This window comes from Rhincodon typus, chromosome 19 (genome assembly GCF_021869965.1).
Source record: "Rhincodon typus isolate 14 chromosome 19, sRhiTyp1.1, whole genome shotgun sequence".
In the NCBI taxonomy this organism is placed as follows: Eukaryota; Metazoa; Chordata; class Chondrichthyes; order Orectolobiformes; family Rhincodontidae; genus Rhincodon; species Rhincodon typus.
This window is the reverse complement of record NC_063350.1, coordinates 32,425,183-32,446,201: the sequence shown is the minus strand read 5'-3', so window position 1 is coordinate 32,446,201 and position 21,019 is coordinate 32,425,183. Positions and strand designations below refer to the sequence as shown.

Sequence of the window (21,019 nt, the reverse complement as noted above, 5' to 3'; positions counted from 1 at the left end):
CATATTTTTGAGTCTAGTTTATGTTAGCAATTAGCAGCGTAGCAGTAATTTCATTGGAAGACCGGAATAATTTTCTAAAATTTGGGCCTTATCTGACTCGTAATATGAATTGTGCTGCTTATAAACAGTTTGGTATTTAGAAGGGTGGGAAACCTGGCAGAGAAGAAACTGATAATGGGCCAACTGTATCACTTAAAAACAAAATGTTGTAAAGATAGAGCAGTCAATAAAGCAATTTATTTTACAATTGGAAAATTTAAACAAACCCCTAGGAAAGGAGTTCAAGTTGAAGAAGTCTTCAAAGCTTACAAAACATTTTAGATAAAATGGTTGCCATACTTGTTTCACTAAGTACTTCCTTTAAGTTGTGTTTGAATTGGACATTTCAAGCTCTGATTGTCCATGCTTTGAGAATGGGTCCTGATTGTTTCTGGCCAGAGGGTTGGTCACCTATATCAAGACTACATGAAAATTGATTTCTGTGGGTCTTGGCAGTGTTTAGATTCTTGTTTTTCTTTAATCATTTGCCTTGCTACTGCCCAGTTCATGTTAAAAAAATGTAAGAGCTAGGTAAACAAAAAAAAGCTCCCATTCCATTGATTTATAATTGTATTTCTATTGGCTACTGGAATTGGGCTTTTGCAGGTATGCGGCTTTGAACTATACAATAATACATACAGAAGGAAGCCATTCAGCCTGTTATGCCTATGCCAGCTCTGTGGTAGAGCTATCCAATTAGTTGCACAGCCCAGCACTTTCCAAACAGCTCAGTTTTTCTTTCACACATTCATCTAATTCCTACTCTGGAATATTGACCTGAATTTTCATCCTCCTCAAGGCAGGTAATGAAAGCCAGTTAAATTCTTGACTTGGCCCCAAGGAGGGGATTTACGTAAACGGGGCCAGAGCAGACCACAGTCAAGAAAGCTGACCTGCAAAAGTGTTTGGAGGTAACTAATGATCTGCCAGGTGCCAAGGTAGCCTGTTTAAAATGCCCAATTCACTGTCTTCAAACTGCACCCCCCTTATAATTAGAAATTAGCCCAAGGTGACAAACCTACACAGATTTTCCTGGATTGTTTTGGCCTTTTTATCCTGTGTCCAATGTCCAGCCTCCCCAGGACATATTTTGACCCAGAGAGCGTAAGATCTAAGCCAGTAGATCACCCCATCCCAAGGCTAGTTAGTACACACAATGGGAAAATGTCCCTTATTTATTCGACTAAAGTTGGTTACCTTGCTTTAGCCTTCTCCCCTTCATTTCTCACATATTCCCTACACTTCCATGCCAAGTTAAGCACCCCAGCCCCCTCTACATGACCCTTTGTGACTCCAAGCTCTTCCTCCTACCCACCCTCTATGGCCCCTCATAACATTAATGCCTCCATATGGCGCCTTCATTGATCAGCTATAATCTGTACAGAATCAATGAACTATAGTAACAGTGGGACATGCAGAAAAAAAACTTTTGAAAATCATTCATTAATTTTCACTATGATTAAATACATACGAGCCAATTAAAATACTCATTATTCAGACCCTTTTAAATTGTCAACAGTGGAAATTGTAACACATGAAACCTCTTTTTTTTTTGTAAATAATCTGTGCAATTGGCAGAAAAGACCGGGAAGCCAGAGATGTCAATTAAGCAACTTTTCTTTGGGGCTCACATAGATATCTAATAGATGCTTGGGCATGAGATAATGAGATGAAACAAAGTAATGAGAATGAGGAGAATCTTTTAAACTTCACAAAATCTTTGAGATGCTGTGAAATGACAAGTCTTTGATAGGTTGACACAACTCAACAAAGATCATGGACCAGGACAATGGAACCAGCCAGCTCAGGAATACAAGGTGTGAGCTTGTGACCTGAACCAGCCCACATCCTTGAAAGGCCCCAGTGAACATTGGAACTCTGGGTATAGGATTAGGAATCTCGAATTCAGTCACAGACACCCATTTTCACCAATCCTCAAAGTCTTCTCAAGTCCGTGTTAATTCAAGCTGTTGTGTTAGTGTCTTTACTTGAGAGCAACTGAACCGATAGCTGCAGCTCCACTGAAATATGTTGTAGACTGTTGTAGGCTGTGCAGCAAGTTTGGTATAAATTTGCTAACTTCATGTTGATGTTTTGCTGTCAAATCATGGTGCTGCAGATGCAAATTCAACATAAATCCTTTAGTGGAAATTCAAGCAGTAGTAGAACAGGTGCCAGTGTTTCGGGTTTCGGCCCAAAACGTTGACTTACCTGCTCCTTGGAAGCTGTCTGACCTGCTGTGCTTTTCCAGTCTTACACATTTAGACTCCAGTTTCCAGCATCTGCAATCCTTATTGTCTCCTTGACCAGCTCTTCTTTTTTGCCAAACAAGTAGTTTTGTGTGATGTAATGGAACATTCTTCCATGGGTCCTCTGAATGTGAAGTTGCAAGAACTCAAACTCATGTAAGTGCTGTAGATTCTGGTCTTATTTGGAATAAGACTTGCCACAATATTTAATTTGGGACTTTGTTACGTCCTTCCAGCAAATGAGCATTTCTATATGATGTAAACACTCCATTATCAATGTACCTGTTCTATATTTATACTTAAGTTTCTTACCTTCCTTTTTCATTCCTGCTCTAAAGCACTTTTTTAATCTGCAGTATCTACATTGGTTTCGTTTGTCCTTATCTACAATGCATTGTCTGTTAAACCTTGAAGAGAACAGAAAAAAGTCACATTGTTAGTATTTATAGATCAAGTGAGACACTTCATACACTTCAGATAGTTAAACACGAACACTTTTACCTTGTGTGTTTTACCATTTCAGCATGCTGTAAATGTAAGAATCTGACATTGAAACAAGTATCCACTAACATTTTTATAAGCACAGAACAGAAAAGTGGGTGGGCGTAACATGGGGTGGGGGATGGGAGGTGCATGTGAGAAGAGGCAGCATTTCATGACTTATTGATCTAATTTATTTTCTCACTAAGCTTACAAAGATAGGAATTTTAGCTCCATAAGTGTTTTTGGAATATTTTGCTGTGTGAGACTCAGTGGGATTCTCAGTTCTTTGTTAGAATTTCAGCACTGAACTTCTGCTGAGAGATTAAATATACCCTGTTATTTGTGTTGGTTGCTTATTACAAGCTAAAAATTTAATCCTTTCCAAAATAAACTACTTTAGAAGTGGAATCAAGCTAAAATCTTTCAACTAAACAATTCTTATTTTCTGATTTAATTATTCCTATAAATTACAGAACAAATTTTCCGGTTGAAACATTTCTGCCCATACTCACAGTTCTTAAATGTGAAGGTGCAAGTTATTTTCTTGACAAAATTGACGTAAGTATCAGTTACTCCACTACAAACTCACTGACTCCCACAACTGCCGCGACTACACTTCCTCACACCTTGCTTCCTGCAAGGACTCCATTCCATTTTCCCAGTTTCTCCATCTAATCTGTTCTGATGATATCATTTTTCTCCAGAGTGCCTTGACGCGTCCCCCTTTTTCCTCAATGACGATCCCTCCCCGTCATGGTTGACAGGACGCTCAACCAGGTCCAACTCATTTCCCAGACTTCTGCCCTCACTCCTTCCCATCCCTGTCAGAAAATGATTGGGTTCCCCTTATCCTCATTTTCCACCCCACCAGTCTCTGCATTCAAAGGAATACCTTCTGCCACATCTGCCACCTCCAGCAGGGTAGCACCATCAAATGCATCTTCCCTTCCCCTCCACTGTCAGCATTCCACAGGGACTGTTCCCTCCAAGACACCCTGGTCCACTCCTTCATCACTCCTAACTCTTCCTCACTCCCCATCATGGTGCTGCCCTATGCAATCACGAAAATTGTAACACTTGCCCACTCATTGTCAAAGGTCCCAAATAAAACTCCTGGTGAAGTAGTGTTTTACTTGTACTTTTTTCAATCTAGCCGGGTGGCAAGGTGGCTCAGTGGTTAGCACTGCTGCCTCACAGTGCCAGGGACCAGTGGCCCTTCCTCAGAACAGTTCTGAGGAAGGGTCACCAGACCTGAAACGTTAACTCTGTTTTTTCCTTCACAGATGCTGCCAGACCTGCTGGGCTTTTCGAGCAACTTTGTTTTTGTTCCTGATTTACAGCATCCGCAGTTCTTTCCGATTTTATTTATGTGATAACAAGGTGTGTGGGAATTGAGGTAAGTAAATGTGAAGGTGCCTGAAGCCCTAAAATTGTTGAACTCAATACTGAATCCAGAAGGCTGTAGAGTTCCCAAGTGGAAGATAAGGTGCTGTTCTCCCAGTTTGTGCTGAGCTTCACTTAGAGCACTGCAGCAAGCCTGAGACAGAGATGCTAGCCAGGTGGTGTGTTGAAGTGGGAGGCAACTAGAAGCTCAGGGTCTTTTTTGCAGACAGAACATAAGTGTTCTTCAAAGCAGTCACTCAGTCTGCACTTCATTTGCCCAGTGTAGAGGAGACCACACATTGTGAACAGTGTAATGTACTTGTTTCTCACAATATTGTCTGCTTTACATTGGTGCGACCAAACACAAACTGGATGACCACTTTACGGAACACCTCTACTCTGTCTGTAAGAATGACCCTGACCTTCCATTTCCAGCACTTGCCATTTCAATAAACCGTCTTGCCCCTATGCCAACATTTCTGTCCTGGACCTGCTACAGTGTTTCAATGAAGCTCAACACAAGTTCCAGGAACACCGCCTCATTTTCTACTTCAATTCTTTACATCCTCTAGGACTCAATATTAAGTTCATCACCTTCAGAATGTGACCTCTGTATTCTGCTTTTCTTCTATCTCTACCCTCCCAGGCTGTATGATGTATGGGTCTTGTTGGCTTTGCTCTCAATGGAGTGGACACATTTTCACCTTTTCATTGCTCACATTTAAATCTATTTTAAATGTCTATAATCTCCTTCAACACTATTTTCACTGCCTTTGTCCTTTGCTCTAGGCATGCTCACCATCCGTTCCACTTCCTCCTCCTCCCACTCTGGCATAAAATCCTTAATTTTTCAGCTGCTTTTAATTCCAAAATATAATAAAATATTTCCAGAATGGAGTCAAAATGTTAACTCAATTTCTCTCTCCACACATGTTACCAGATCTGCTGAACTTCTCCAGGACTTCTGTTTTTTTTAATTTAATCTATTTTTCCTAATCATTCTGTTCAGTCATGTTATTACACACCTCTGGGATAGGTGAGACTCTGGGCCTCTTGGTCCAGGGGTAGAGACACTACCACTGCACCACAAGAGGGTCCAACTTTCTGTTTATTTTTGATATAAGTATTGTTATTCTTTAAAGGGAAGGTGCAACTTATTGGTTGAATCCAAAGTTTATACTTGAGACTCAATAAGAGCTAACGCTGTTTAAGTTAATTATTTTAGACCCTCACCTTACCTTCCATTCCCCATCCGCAAGCTACTGTGAATAACAATCCCTTTTAGCAAAAACAGCAGTGAAGACGAACAAACAGTGAATTTCACTTTCCTTGCTTTGTTTCAAAATATTTAACATTTGTAAGATCTGGCTGGAAGTCAGTAAGATCTGCCTTTAATTTTTTTTTGTTAGTTATGTTATTTTTAATTGAACAGATTGAGATTCATACACTGATTCATCCATGATTGTGGCATGAGAAACTACACAAAACTTTAGTCACAGCTGTAACTTGGCAAGCAGTTAAATAAATATCATGTTTCAGCCCTTCATTTTTAAACTGGTTACAAGAGAAAGATCCACCATAATTCCACTTTGTAACTCTTGGTTTGCTGTAGGATCTGGCACCCCAGCGTATCCAACTCTATTTCAAAGCTAAAAGTTTACAATGCTGGGAACATCTTTGTAAATCTGCTTTACACCCTCTCTAATGTGATCATACTTGCAGCAAGGAGAATAATATGGCAGGAAAAGAAAATATGGATTAACAAGCCATTCAACCCCTTGGGTTTATTTTTTCCCCACATATGAAGTACAATTTACCCTTTTATATTCAATCTACCTTAATCCTGTCTGTCAGGCAAAGAGCTTAGTTGTGATACACCTTTGTGAAGGGACTAATATCGTTAACGTTTAAACATAATTACCAACAAATTGGATGAATTACTATTGGAAAAGGAAAGAAATGATGTATCCACCAAACATCAAGGAAAAAATGAAGACAGACCACTCCAAAAAGGTAATTTTAACCTAATTCACCATGATCCCTCTCAGGTATTGCAAGATTAAGTGTTCTGTTATATTGCTCCTTGCTGAACTTTCCGTGGGGAATATGTAAAATAAATTAATTCAATAATGGATGCCTGCAGTTGAGCAAGTGTTCATATTACTCAGTGCAAAACACAGCAATTCTCCAGCTTAAAAATGATTTACAACTGGTGTAAAATTACTCCTCATTGCAGTCAGGGAAAGAAACCGTCAGTTACTGATGTGGCCTATATTGCTGTAGTTTCTATTGTTTTACTCAACAGTTCTGCATGAAATCTGTAGCTTTTAACTTCAATTATTTAGGTTGTTGCAGCTTTAACTGCTATTAGTTGCTTGATGGATAGCCACCAAAGACTGATAAGCCATAAAGGAATATGGAAAATGACTGTACTCATGAACAGTGAGCTATATAGCACTGATCCTACATGATGCTTTGCAAACCTGACTGTTGTTGAATTACAATGATGAACTTTTTCAGCAGTCTACTCAAATCAAAGATTTAATCTCCCATTGTAAACATGAATCACTGCTCAGACCTCCAAAATTATCTTGTATTGTTCATGGAGAACCAATTGTGGGAATGATAAATTGAACTAGATGGTAATGTATTTAAATAAGCATGTTTAACAATGATACACATTACAAATGCAAGAAAGAAACGAAACCACATTGAATTGCCTTAGTATGAACTCATGTGGATTCTCCTTGTCTCTGCATGTGAATTAAATGTTAAATCAGCTTAATACTCTTTCATATTTTAACAATGTGCACTTTTATTGTGTATTTCTGTGGCAGGGATTCTGAATGAAATTTCATATTCATGACTGTATGAAATACTTGCTGAGTAGATGGAGTTCTATCTTTGTTTCACTACCCTGCAGCAAAATTGTTATGGAGTAATAATTAGTGCTAATCATTAACTAACTGGGGATGAAAGAAGGAAATTTGTCGACATAATTCTCTTAAAACTGAAACTAATCTTTGTAAAACTTCTTAATTGCTATGGCAGAGTCTATTTAGTTGCTGAAATAAACCACTATTATATATCATAAACATATCGTAAAGGTTTTATCAATGGAAACTCTTAGCAAAATCGCCATCTTTGGCTGGCACCGGATGCTAGTGGTAACCTTGACTTGAATCATATCATTCTGCAAACACTGAAGTCTGCTTAAGATCATTTCTCATTTGGCAGAAAAATGTAACTGCCTCAAACGTTAATTGATGTCTTGCACTGTTAATCTTAACTAAGAAAATTTACGTTTGAGTGAATGGAAATTTCTTGAGGTGAACATTTTTTCTAGGCTTGTAATTTGATCTCCATTTCAGATCCATTTGCTACCTTTTCACATTTGCACCCTGCCAGTGTAGTGATGTAAGATGCTTAAAGTAATGGAATTGGCTTGAGTATTGCTCTGTTCCCTATGTGGAATAACAAATGCTTTTTCTGGAATAAAGCAGGTTTCCTTGATTTTTACAAACAAATTTCTGATGAAGCATTCCACTATAACCAGGCATCCAACTCAGAAGCTAAGCAAAGCAAAACATTCCTTTACTAAAGAACTCGTTGAATAACTTGGACTGCAAGTAGAGCCTGTCTTTTTTTCAGCATAAATCTTGTAAGAACTTTGCTGTGTTTTCTTTTCATAATTTGGTTATCAAAAATGTTGAATAAGAACATTAGTGATAGCAATTGGCCATTCTCAAGAGTGTTCTGCTCTGCTATTCAACAAAATCGTGGCTGAGCGTCACTTGCTGTATCCATTTAATCTTTGATTCTTTTAATACCCAAAAGACTCCTGGTCTCCATCTCAGATTGAATCAGTGATTGGCTATCCACAACCCTCTGGGATTGCAAATTCCAAAGATTCATAACTCTTGAAGTAATTTCTTTCATCTCAGTTCTGAATGCCTGATCCCTTTTCCTGAGAATATTATCCTTAGTTTTAGACTTTCTAGACAGGGAAACAGCCTGTTAAACCTTTTAAGAGTTTTATACATATCAAAGACATTACACTTATTATGCTAAACCTCAGAGAATACAAGACCTTCTAATCAATACGTCCCATTGAGACAACCTTCTGGTTCCAAGAATCAACATCATAAATATTTGTTGCATTGTCTGTGGACAGGTGTGCCTTCCATAGATTTAGAGATCAAAATTATGCATTATACTCCAGTTGAGGTCTCTCAAAAACCCTATCTAAGTGTGGCAAGGCTTCCAAACTGCTATATATCAACTCCTTGCAAGAAATGTTGAAATATGAATTGCTTTCCAAATTGCTTATGTTAACTTTCTGCATAATGATCCCTAAATCCCTCAGAAAATCAAAATTTACTAGTTTCTCTTTCTTAAAACAATAATCTGCTTTTTCATTCTTCCTATTAAAATGTATAATTGCACTATTCATATTTTATTCAATCTGCCATTTTATTGCTCAATCATTAAACTGGTGTATAGTTCATGATGGCTTCCTTGCATTCTCTTCACAGCTTTCCAATGCACAAATTCAAAACTGGACTGAATTGAACTTAATAAACCTGCTGAAATTTATATCATAAATTCCTCAGAGAATTCTGACAGACATAATTTACTTCCTATAATTTATTTAAAATAACTACAAAATAAAGCATCCCCATCACAATGAAAATGGTGACAATCCTGAAAATTGGAAATTCTGCCTCTGAATGCAACACTTCTAATTTTTCAGATTTGGGGTAGGTTTGAGGATGGCCTGTGCCAAAAGCATGGATGTGGACACAGCAAACTATTTAAATGATCACTTGTCTCAATTCAAATCCCATTTTGGGATTTACTCTAGGTGCTCAGGGTTCCTTCAATAGTCTAAGGATGTGCAAGTTAGTTGGATTGGCCATGCTAAATTGCCTATAGTGCCCAGGGATGTGTAGGTTGGGTGGATTAGCCATGGGTAATGCAGGACTCCAGGGGTAGGAAGAGCAGTGAGTCTCGGTGGGATGCTGTTTGGAGGGTCAGCTTGGACTTGATGGCCTGAATGGCCTGGTTCTGCACTGAAGGGATAATATGATTCTGTGATTTTGCTAAGCCCACTATTTGAGTCCAGAAGTGTGCAGAGCAGACTAAGTCAAAGTATATCTGTTTCAGTTAATTGACTTTCAACAACCTGAGGGGCCTCTGTGATTCTGGTTCCAGTAAACCTCAGAAGCAGTTCAGTTGTCCTTAAAGGGTCATGTGTCCTTAATGAGACCAGTCAGGCACTCTTTTAGATTATTGAAAATGGGTGAGAATGAGCCAAGAAAGTGCATAAACCTATTGGAACCACTGAACTGCCAGAGAATTGTCAAACTGTCAAGGGATTTTCCATAAACCTGAAGATTTCTATTACAGGTTTAACACACATTACTGGATCAGTGCCGTATTTCTGATTTCACAAGGATCCATTATAACAGTGGGGTGCCTTCTATTTCTGCCTGTTTAACAGCTACAAGTGGTTTTTGTCTCTTTGATTTGGGACTGTAATTCCAATAATTCTTGCACTTGAATTAAATATTGTTTTTACAAAGCTTTAGTGAAATGAAAGAATTCAAATGCATTAAATGTGATTAGTTTTTATCAATGAAAATTTCTTTTTACAGACCTAGAACATGAATTTTCCTCTCTGCCTGGGTCCTGAGGTCTACTCATGGTGCATACTAGGTGGGTTGTCATGGTCAATGAAGAAGCAATGGATGGTGAGTCCATTCATAGGATCATGAGCTGGCATAAATTGGGACTGAGCTGTCCTAGGGATTAAAAAGGGTGATTGAGTCCATGGGGGTGAATACAGGGGCATTAGATTCTGTGGGAGTCTGAGGGCTATTGACATAAGCAGGGGACGTAGGATGTTGTGGAATGTATGAGAGGCCATGAGGGATGGGAAGAGAGTCACGGAGTGGCATGAGGATTTGGAATGGCATGGAGAGGGTATGGGCAGATTTCAAATTCATATGACTGTTATTTTCAATGGCATGCCAAGATTACACTTTTGACTGTAGTTTTCTGGAGTGCTTTAGCATACTTTAATTATTGAATTAATCACAGGATGTGGGTTTTGTTGTTAAGGCCAGCATTTAAGATCAGCATTGCATTCCCAATTATCCCTTAAAAATTGGTGATGAACCTCCTCCTTGAACCAGTACAGTTTATGAAATGAACATGCTTCCACAGTGCTGTTTGAGAGACAGCGCCAGGATTTGGACTCAAAAACAACGAAAAAGTACTGAGTATATATCTAAGTCTGGAAAAGTTTGTGACTTGGGGAAACATATAGAGGCGTTGGTATTTAAATACATCTGCTACCCATGTCCTTCTAGCTGTTAGAGCCTGTGACTTTGAGAAGGGCTATCGCAGGAATCATGGCGAGATATTGCAGTGCACTGGTAGATATGCACTTTGTAACAAAACTCCTCTCCTTAAGTTTGGAGATTGAGAAGAATTTAAAAAATCACGCAGAACATTTTGCTACTTGTACAAGATGCAGAGGGCATCTTGCACCATTGTTATAACCACCAAGACTCCAATATTTATTCAAAATCATGAAAGGAGCAGGAAAAAAAAATTGAGCAATAAATCTGTCTGTGACACCCACATCCCATGAATGAACAAAGAAATATGAAAAAAGTCTAAAAAGTCTCTCTCTTTTCCCAAGCTCCCTGGAGCCAATACATAATTATGGTTTAAGTTCCCCCATCAAGTAAGGACTTTCCATTCATTGTTAAGCTGTTGCTCATATTAAATGTAAGCTATTTCTCACTATTTCTGTCTTCCTGCCAAGCACAGTAACCAGATAATCATATTACAACAAAATGGAGCTCAATTATGTATTCTGCTGAATATAATTATCCTGTAATAATTTAAATTGAGGGCCTGAAATTCTCTTTAACAAATTTGTTAATTTTAGTAATGCAATCTAATCAAATTGTCTGAATGTTTGATTATATTGACTTCAACATGTCAAGTTAAGTTACATTTGAGGTGCTGCCTTCATGTCATTATATCTATGTATGGGGATGATTAAGAAAAATTATGGCTTGCATTGGTCAAAAGCAACCAAGCTCCTCTTCTTTGCATTTTATCATTCTTCAATATTTGACTATACTGCCAATGAACACTGACCAATTTGCTGTAAGCCCTTTGTGTGGAGTATAAGGAATAAACTGTACTAACTACTGAAATGGTTTGAAGAATTTTACCTGCAGGAATACATGTGATTTTTTCGGACACTTCGTCTGAAGAACCCTTTGCAGCCATCGCAACTGGATGCACCATAATGTTTTCCTGTAGCCCGATCACCACAAATTGCACATAGAGCGCTGATCCCAATGTTGTTAGAGGAATTCATGTTGGTGGCTTCACTTGGAGATGTATCTAGGAACAATAGCAATACATATTTCAGAACAAAGCTCAAATGTAGTTAAAAAGAAAATGTTATACATTTGCAAATTGGATCTTCTTCAACTTGAAAGGGAATGTGGTTTGTCATTTGAATATGTTGATTGTCACCATCAAGATCAATATGTTCTGGTCTAACGTAGAGTAGTAAGAGAAGCGTACTAAGAGAAACAGCACCATTTTTAAAGAATCATTCATTTTTGATGTTGTAACCAAGTTGATTTGGTTTGGGATTTGAACCCAAACCTTTTAAATGGAAACCTAATGCTTGCAACTTATTTTCTTCTTAGGATACCTTCAAATTGTATCACTACTAGCAAAGAAAATGCTTCACCTCTGCAGTATTATATGAATAAAGTTACAAGAAAAATAGGCTACATCTTAATGGAGTTGAGCACCATCAGTTTTTGTTTTAACAACTTTTTTTCCAAGAGCTTCTTTTTACAACTCATGCAGAGAGAATGAGGAAAGGGCTCTATCACAGAAAAAACAGAAGAAAATGCAGAATTTTGTTGAAAAGGTTAATGGAGAGGCAAAAATATACTGAGGAAAGAATTAAAGTAACAATGGCAAAACATAATATTAACATTTTTATTCAGTAAGCAGACAGTTAGGGAGGAGTAAAGTTTATAAAAGTTGCAAATAGAACCAAAATTGTGGACAAGATGAAGGTAGTTAAATATTTGGAATGGTCATGTATGGAACCTTTGAATAGTTACAGCACAGAAGGAAGCCATTTGGGTGTCATTGCTGTGTATACATTTATTGTCAAGTCTGTTTTGTACACAAGTTGTCATAGTTGTGTGAACATTTGTTGTCATGTCTGTGTGTACACTAGCTGTCATATTTGTATGTACACTCGTTGTCATGTCTATCTGTACATTTGTTGTCGTGTCTGTGTGTACATTTACTGCATATAAAATGTTTTCTGACGCCACTATTGATTCTTCTGCCACTCACTTTAACTCAGCTTCCACTGGTCCTTGGCATTTTCTGCTAATGGGAGTTTTGTTCAATTTACTTTGTCTAGACCCCTCATGATTTTGATACTTTTCTCAAATCTCCCACCAACCTTCTTGTCTTGAAGGAGAACAACCCCAAATTCTCCAATTCATCTGTATATCTGAATCCAGTCATCTCCGAAAACATTTATGTAAATCTTTTCTGCATCCTCTCTAAAGCCTTCATATCATCCATAGCGTGGAATTTAATAATTACACCAGGAGTCTCTGGAGAATTGGCAAGAGCCCCTTATTCTCCTTTTTCTGAGAAAGGCCTGTTGTATTAAGAGCACATCATTGGCCATTATTGAACCTTCCCAAGATTAAGGAGCTTGGGGGACAGCTCTCCATTTTCATCAGTGCCACTGGAAGTGGTGGCAGCTGTCAGTAATGCACCCACCAGGGGTCCAGGCTCAATGAAGGATCTCAAAGTAAAAATATGAGGACAAGAAAGGGATTGTGAGCTGGGCATCACAGTAAGTTAGTGTTTGATGGAAGGATAGGGGCATGGTACTGTGTAACCCCACCATCTTCATTTCCCTGATGCTGAGTCCCTCAAACAGGCATTGAGCACTTTTGGACAATCGACACCACCTCTACCCCAAAGCCCACATGCAAACCCAAACCAAAAGGCAAAAAGCAAGTCCCCCACCCACCATTGGTTCATTACTGGAGGCAGCAGGACAGCCTATTTGCTGAGTGCGCAGTGTCCTTGATGCAGCATTACAATGATAGTTGTTGGTGCAGCCCAAGATACAGCTTTGGAGTGCAGAAGCGGATTGGAAATGTGCCATGAGGGTGCTTAGAGGATAGAACATGTTGGATGTCAATTTGTGAGGGCATGGGTACATGTGGCTTATGCCCACACAATGTGCTTTGAGATGTTGATGCCTCTAGTTTCCAATTTGGAGGTCATTTGCAGCAGGCAGTGAGTTGAATCTGTTAGGCATTCTCTCTGGTTTACTTGTTAAGTTTTTCTGACACTGAGCTTGTTTAGCAAGTTTTGAGATGGGAGGCCAAATATTAATAAGGTGGGTTGAACTATTAACAAGGTGTTTAAAAAGCAACAATCACTGTCAATTAGCAACTCACCACTGCCTAATGGGAATACCACCAGGCTGTTAGTGAAAAATATAAGTGATGTTACACAAATTACTCCTGATGTTGAGGTGGGCCTCACCGCATTTATCACCTGATTTTGCTACACATCTTGCCATAGCCCTCATCACTCAAGCCATTATAAAATTCCACCCTGTATTCAATGCTTGCCCAGACACGCGTTTTCACCATGAATGATATGAACCCCAGTTAGTTATCGAAAATAAAATTCACAAAGTTGATATCAATGAGATAATGTCAAAGACAGGCTACATTGGTTCAAAAGTGAAAAAATATTAATTATAATCAGTATTATGACATTGATAGAAATCAGGAAGGAAGTGATAAGGCTGTGCCTGCCATTACGAAGGAATCAATCGATATTAGAGGTATGACTAGGTTGGAGGTTGGCCAACTGAGGGTCCATATTCAAAAAGGGATAGAATAATGGACAAGTACATGCTAATTATCTTGCCTCCATTCTGTGTAAAATAATGGATTAAATTATCAGGTGTAAGCTTAAAGATCATCTGTACAATAGCCTATCAACTATAATCTTCATAGATTCAAATGTCATCATATCTGACCAAACCTTGCGGAATTAACAACCTAGGTTTGTAGTAGAGGCATGGCGTACAGTGATTTCCAAAAGGACTTTTAAAGTCCCCTTTGAAAATGTTATTAGTTAAACTCAAAGTCACAAGATTAGTGTAAATCTTTGGAATGGGTGAGAAACTGATTTTGAGCATGGTTCAATTGAACATGTTCAACACAGAATTTGTACTGTGTGCGCTAATGATCTGAGAATATTGCAACTTTCAGGGAATAGGGAGTTCCAGCGGTTGCTAGGTTCAGTTCTGCCTAGTAATTAGGGGCAGAGCTTGCTTTGAGGTTTTCAAAAGGCTGCTCAAAATAATTCAAAGGTTATTGAACTGTCAATTTTATTTAGTTAGATGAAGGTAGTTAAAGGAGAAGGTTGCTGCCTTCAGTTTACTATCAGTCAGGTATTTTGGAGCAGTGAGTAGAGGCTGCATCTGAAGTAAGTGCTACTTAAGCAGGCTCCAAACAATAGGATACAGGTGAATTCCTAGGAGCCAGTAGGTGTAGCTAAGTTCTGTGGTTAGGGTTCAGAAGAAAATAATTCTGAGATCTGTGGGGCTTCAGAATTTAATGCAGCAGAGAATGGTGTGAAAGAAGCCTATGAGCAATATTTCCTTAGTGCAGCTGAGCATGAGTTTGGAGAAAATGCAGAGGTAGTGCCAGCTTGATGAAAATGTTAATTGTCTGAGATCAAACTGGAATTGTGCCCATGAGTTAATGTTGGAGTGCATTTTCTAGAGTCCAAGGGAATGTAGTCTCATTAGCGAGAGTGACCATAAGGACCTGAGCAGTCATCAAGCCAGTCCATGATGGAACAGCTTTTGAGTGAGTTCCAAAGCTAGGTCTTTGAAGAGAAGAGTTGGAATCTCTTGTAAAGTTTTCATGAGATTTGATGACCCATGGAGTTACTAATGTCTGGGGGAGGGAGGGAGGGTTGTTGAGAAATCTATGGAATCTGACTTGATCACATTTGCTATTTGATGTGCTTTGTGGGATTGGTGACTGGTTTATCTGTTATCCATATTTATCTCACGTTAATTCTGGATGCTAGAATTTAAATTACATAGCATTGTGGATTTTTTAAAAGTTCTCATGGAATGTGGGCATTGCTGTTTTGCCCAGCATTAATTGCCCATCCCTAGTTGCCCTTGAGAAGCTGGTAGACTGCCTTCTTGAACCATTGCCATCCATGTGATGCAAGTAGACCTACGTCACTTTAACATGTTGTTTTGCTTTTAGAACACTGCATTGTAAAATTTATTTTTGTTTATTCAAAACCATAGAATCTCATGTTTTTTTTTCTTTCAGTTAGTCCTGGGATCTCCTATTTTGTCTATTGTTTAAAAAAAAGTACTAGCTACTTGCCTGATTGAAACATAAATTTGACAGTCTAGGCTGGGATCTTAACAGTTCCTATGTTCCTGAACTGGTTGAAGGGTGAGAAACAATGAAAGCTCATCAGAAGATTTCTGAGACAGTGTAGGCAAGTGTTAATTGAGTTTCTCAAGTATCCATTGTTAGGACCACTACCCTGTATAATTAACATTACTGTTGAGGACCAGATTCAGAACCTCAATGCCATTTAATTGGATTTGATGATGAGACAAAACCAGGAGGAATTGGAGAAAACTGCTCAAAATTTTAATGTAAAGTAATCTTGACAGACAAAATTTAGTGCAGAAATGTGCAGACTATGATTCAAAACCAGTAGAAAGAATACCATTGAATGCTGAACTGCATAGAGAAGTTACAGACTATGTTAGCAGAAGGTGTGAACAAAACACTCGATGTTCTGATCAGCTATAATTGGAAAACTACTTTCAGTTTTAGGTCACCAGGGCATTCATGTGATGGAAACAATGAACAATAAAGAAAGTCAAAACTAATCCCTATTACCAGGCTTTTAAAATAGAAGGGAAATTTGAAGTGACTTGGGCTTTTCAGACTGGAAATGAGACCTGTAAAAGGAATTGTCTTAAGGTATACAAGATAATTAATGTCACAGAAGGAAAAAGTCCAGAATATTCTTTAAATTCAATTCTAGAGGTTGTAAAATAAAAAAAAAATTCTTTCTCGTGAAAGATAACTTCAAGACTGATAATGATTATATCCCTTCATGCAGTCAGTGATCAATGCTAGGAATAGATACTTAGGTAGTGAACTGAACATAGAAGCATTGCATGAATTTAAAAACATTACACAATTCATGGAGAGTATTATGGGCCCCACTATGAATGAATTAATATAGGTTATATGGTTTGCTTCGTCTATTATAATCTATTGATCTTGTTTATCATCTCCACTGTCCATCCACCCCATTTCTTATATTTATACATATTTTGGGATGCTTGAACCATCTGCCATCCATCTAGTTTCACCTGTGTATAAAACAGGCAGAAATTTAATATAAAGCAGACGATGAAATCTAGTGCAGTTTGCAACCAGGCAAATAAGACTTTGTCATCACTAATGGAGGGTATGAAACATTGTGAAAAATACTGAAAAGTAGTGAAGTAACCTTGTGCAAGTATAAGCTGCAAAGAAAAGCTGTTAGAGAAAAGAAAATCTTCTTAAACCTAATTCTAATTAGGCTAAGAGGTACAAAACCAACACCTGCCACTAGATTCTCATTGACTTACCTCTCATATTAACTACATTAACCACATTAAAAGGTTAACATATTCAGTGACTTCCTTTCTGAGCCACTGCTTATTCCTCGCAACTAATTACGTACTTCAGTGAAAAGTGTCTTTCTCTTCTCCACTTGGGAAAAATAGAGGTTAGTTTGTAATTGGTCTGCAAGTGGGCTTGCCATTTCAACTGTCAAATTTCTTGTTCGACAATTCCTTGTTTCATTGTCTCTTACAATACTAATTTCAAAGACCTTAAAATCTATTCTGTTCCAAGCTGAAAATTAGTCAGAGCAAGAACTGGTCAGGCATAGATAACTAGAAATATACATTATAACATTACACATTATGAAATTATGAAACACACATTGAACTAAGTGTAAATTATAAAGAAAACATGGGAAATAATAATCTAAAACTGTTCAATATACTGCAAGCAACTTATTTACACTTAGATAAAGTTTCTTTTGTATGTGAGGATTGTATAAAGTAATTTTGTGGAGTGACAATCATGAATAATCTAAACATTTTAAGAAGAAATTGAAGAAATTTGTTTTTAATTTAAAATATCTGTTCAACCAAATGTTTCAACTAATTTTGTTGTTCTTCGCTTTCTCTAACTCCTCTTTCTCCCTGATGAAGAGTCCTTTTCATCCACCAGGTTAATAATGCATACTTTGAGATTTATAGTTATACTCTCAATGTATATCTACCTGCAGTTATATTCTTTAAATACAAACTTAACGCTTAATAACTACCAAAAGAGTGTTTCTACTGTAAAAATAATGGTGATTGTTTTTGCATTAATTAAGGTGAAGGATAGCAGTAATTAAAATGGAACATTGTTTTACTTTGGGGACTCAGTGCTATACTCAACACCTCAATAGCCAGATGTAATATGAAATTCCACAGAAAACGTATTCCCCTCATTGGTCAATATTTTGCCTTAGTAAAAACAAATTTGTTTAGACCAAAAACAGCTTGTCTTTAGATTACATTTTAATGCAGAAAGGAGGAAAGCATAAGCATCAGAATTACAGCTCAGTCAGCCTAACACGGCTGGTTAGGAAAATATGGTAGACTTGGGCAAAATGAAATGTTAGAAGCAAGTGGTATGAGAAATGATTATGGGGCATCCAAAACCTGTGTACCCTGGTAATTAAGATAACTAAAGGGGTCTTTCTCGGGATGGCAGCTGGTGACGAGTGGTGTTCCGCAAGGTTCGGTGCTGGGAGCACAACTTTTCATTTTGTACATTAATGATCTAGATGAAGGAACTGTGGGCGTTCTGGCTAAGTTTGCAGACAATACAAAGATAGGTGGAGGGACAGGTAGTATTGAGGAGGTGGCAAGGCTGCAGAAGGATTTGGACAAGTTAGGACAGTGGGCAAAGAAGTAGCAGATGGAGTACAACGTGGGAAAGTATGAGGTCATGCACATTGGTAGAAGAATAAAAACGTGGACTATTTTCTAAATGGGGAGAAAATTCAGAAGTCTGAAGTGCAAAGAGACTTGGGAGTTCTAGTCCAGGATTCTATCAAGATAAACTTGCAGGTTGAGTCAGTAGTCAGGAAGGCAAATGCAATGTTGGCATTTATTTTGAGAGGACTTGAATATAAAAACAGGGATGTACTACGGAACCTTTATAAGGCCTTGGTCAGGTCACATTTGGAGTATTGCATGCAGTTTTGGGCCCCATATCTCAGGAAGGATGTACTGGCCCTGGAGCAGGTTCAGAGGAGGTTCACGAGAATGGTCCCAGGAATGGAAAGCTTAACATATGAGGAACGTTTGAGGACTCTGGGACTGTACTCAGTGGAATTTAGAAGGATGAGGGGGGATCTAATTGAAACTTTCAAAATACTGAGTGGCCTGGACAAAGTGGATGTTGGGAAGATGCTTCCATTGGTAGGAGAGACTAGGACCCGAGGGCACAGCCTTAGAGTAAAGGGGAGACCTTTTAGAATGGAGATAAGGAGAAACTTCTTCAGCCAGAGATTGGTAAATCTATGGAATTCACTGCCACAGAAGGCTGTGGAGGCCAGGTTATTGAGTACTTTTAAGACTGAGATAGATAGATTCTTGATTATCGAGGGTTACAGGGAGAAAGCAGGAGAATGGGGTTGAGGAACTTATCAGCCATGATTGAATGGCGGAGCAGACTCGATGGGCCGAATGGCCTAATTTCTGCTCCTATGTCTTATGGTCTTATATTGATGAGAAAGTAAGGAAGAAAAAGTAGGCATATGATGCATACTGGAATAATGATAGCAATAGAAATCAGGAGAAGTATCTCAAATGCAGGAAGGAGGCTAACGCTGGAATAAGGAAGGCTAAGATGAAGCATGAGGAAAGCTTGGCAGCCTGCACTAAATCAAACGGTAAAATGTTCTTCAAACATAATAATAGCAAAAGATTAGTGAAGGATAGAATGGCAGCCATAAGAAACTAACAGGGTAAGCTGCTCACTAAAGGAAAGGTTATGACAGAGGTACTAACTGAATACTTTGCTTCTGTCTTTACCAAATTAGAAAATGGTGACAATGGCCTAGTTGAACATGAGGGGAGTGAACAACTGAGCAGTGTAGTGATAGATAAAGAAGAGGTGCTAAATAGTCTGGCAGCATTCCAAATAGAGCAGCTGCCAAGCCCAGATGTGATTGCCAAGAGAGGTAAAGGAGCAAATTGAAGAGTTATTGACAAAAATTTTCCAGGCCTGTCTGAACACAGGATAAGTCCTTGGAGACTGGAGGATTGCAAAGGTGACTCCATTGTCTAAGAAAGGTGCAAAAGTTAACTCAGGAAACTACAGACCTTTTAGCTTGACATCAATAATCGGAAAACTTACAGAGGCCATTATATGGGATAAGGTAAATATACACTTAGAGAAAAAAAAGTTAATGCTAGATAGTCAACATGACTTTGTCAAGAGAACAAGGTGCAGGGCTGGATGAACACAGCAGGCCAAGCAGCATCATAGGAGCAGAGAGGCTGACGTTTCGGGCCTAGACCCTTCATCAGAAAAGGGGGAGGGGAAGGGGGTTTTGAAATAAATAGGGAGAGAGTGGGAGGCGGATAGAAGAGGGATAGAGGAGAGGATAGGTGGAGAGGAAACAAACAGGTCGAAGAGGCGGGGATAGGGCCAAGAAAGGTGAGTGTAGGTAGGGAGTTAGGAAGGGATAGGTCAGTCCAGGGAGGACGGACAGGTCAAGGGGGCGGGATGAGGTTGGTCGGTAGGAGATGGAGGTGCGGCTTGAGGTGGGAGGAGGGGATAGGTGGGAGGAAGAACAGGTTAGGGAGGCAGGGACGAGTTGGACTGGTTTTGGGATGCGGTGGGGGGAGGGGAGATTTTGAAACTTGTGAAACTGTATCGGCGCCGCCTCGTGCTCCCACGAGGAGCTCGAACAGTTCATACACTTCACTAACACCTTCCACCCCAACCTTAAATTTACCTGGACCATCTCTAACACCTCTCTCCCCTTCCTGGACCTCTCTGTCTCCATATCGGGCAACCACCTCGAAACCGATATTCATTTTAAGCCCACCGACTCCCACAGCTACCTAGAATACTCCTCCTCCCACCCACCTTCCTGCAAAAATGCTATCCCCTATTCCCAATTCCTTCGCCTCCGCCGCATCTGCTCCCAGGATGAGGCATTCCACTCCCGTACATCTCAGTTGTCCTCGTTTTTCAAGGACCGTAACTTCCCCTCCTCGGTGGTCGAGAACGCCCTCAACCGTGTCTCCCACATCTCCCGCACCTCATCCCTCACACCCCGTCCACGCAATAAGAACCAAAAAAGAATCCCCCTCGTCCTCACGTACCACCCCACCAACCTCCGGATCCAACGCATCATCCTCCGACACTTCCGCCATCTGCAATCCGACCCCACCACCAAAGACATCTTTCCCTCCCCACCTTTATCTGCTTTCCGGAGGGACAACTCTCTCCGTGACTCCCTTGTCCGCTCCACACTCCCCTCCAGCTCCACCACACCCGGCACTTTTCCCTGCAACCGCAGGAAGTGCTACACCTGCCCCCATACCTCCTCCCTCACCCCCATCCCAGGCCCCAAGAAGACTT

General features: G+C 39.3%; 1 protein-coding gene across 2 annotated transcripts in view; it reads right to left on the bottom strand.

Moving 5' to 3' along the window:
* Positions 1 to 21,019, bottom strand: part of hnf4a (hepatocyte nuclear factor 4, alpha) — a 68,810-nt gene that overhangs the window by 30,574 nt on the left and 17,217 nt on the right. For both annotated transcript variants that reach the window (XM_020527461.2, XM_048608459.1), the window contains exons 2-3: positions 11,408 to 11,582; positions 2,601 to 2,695 (exon numbers count right to left, since the gene is read on the bottom strand). In XM_020527461.2, coding sequence (XP_020383050.1) covers positions 2,601 to 2,695; positions 11,408 to 11,582 — 270 coding nt within the window. The remainder of the gene's footprint in view (positions 1 to 2,600; positions 2,696 to 11,407; positions 11,583 to 21,019) is intronic.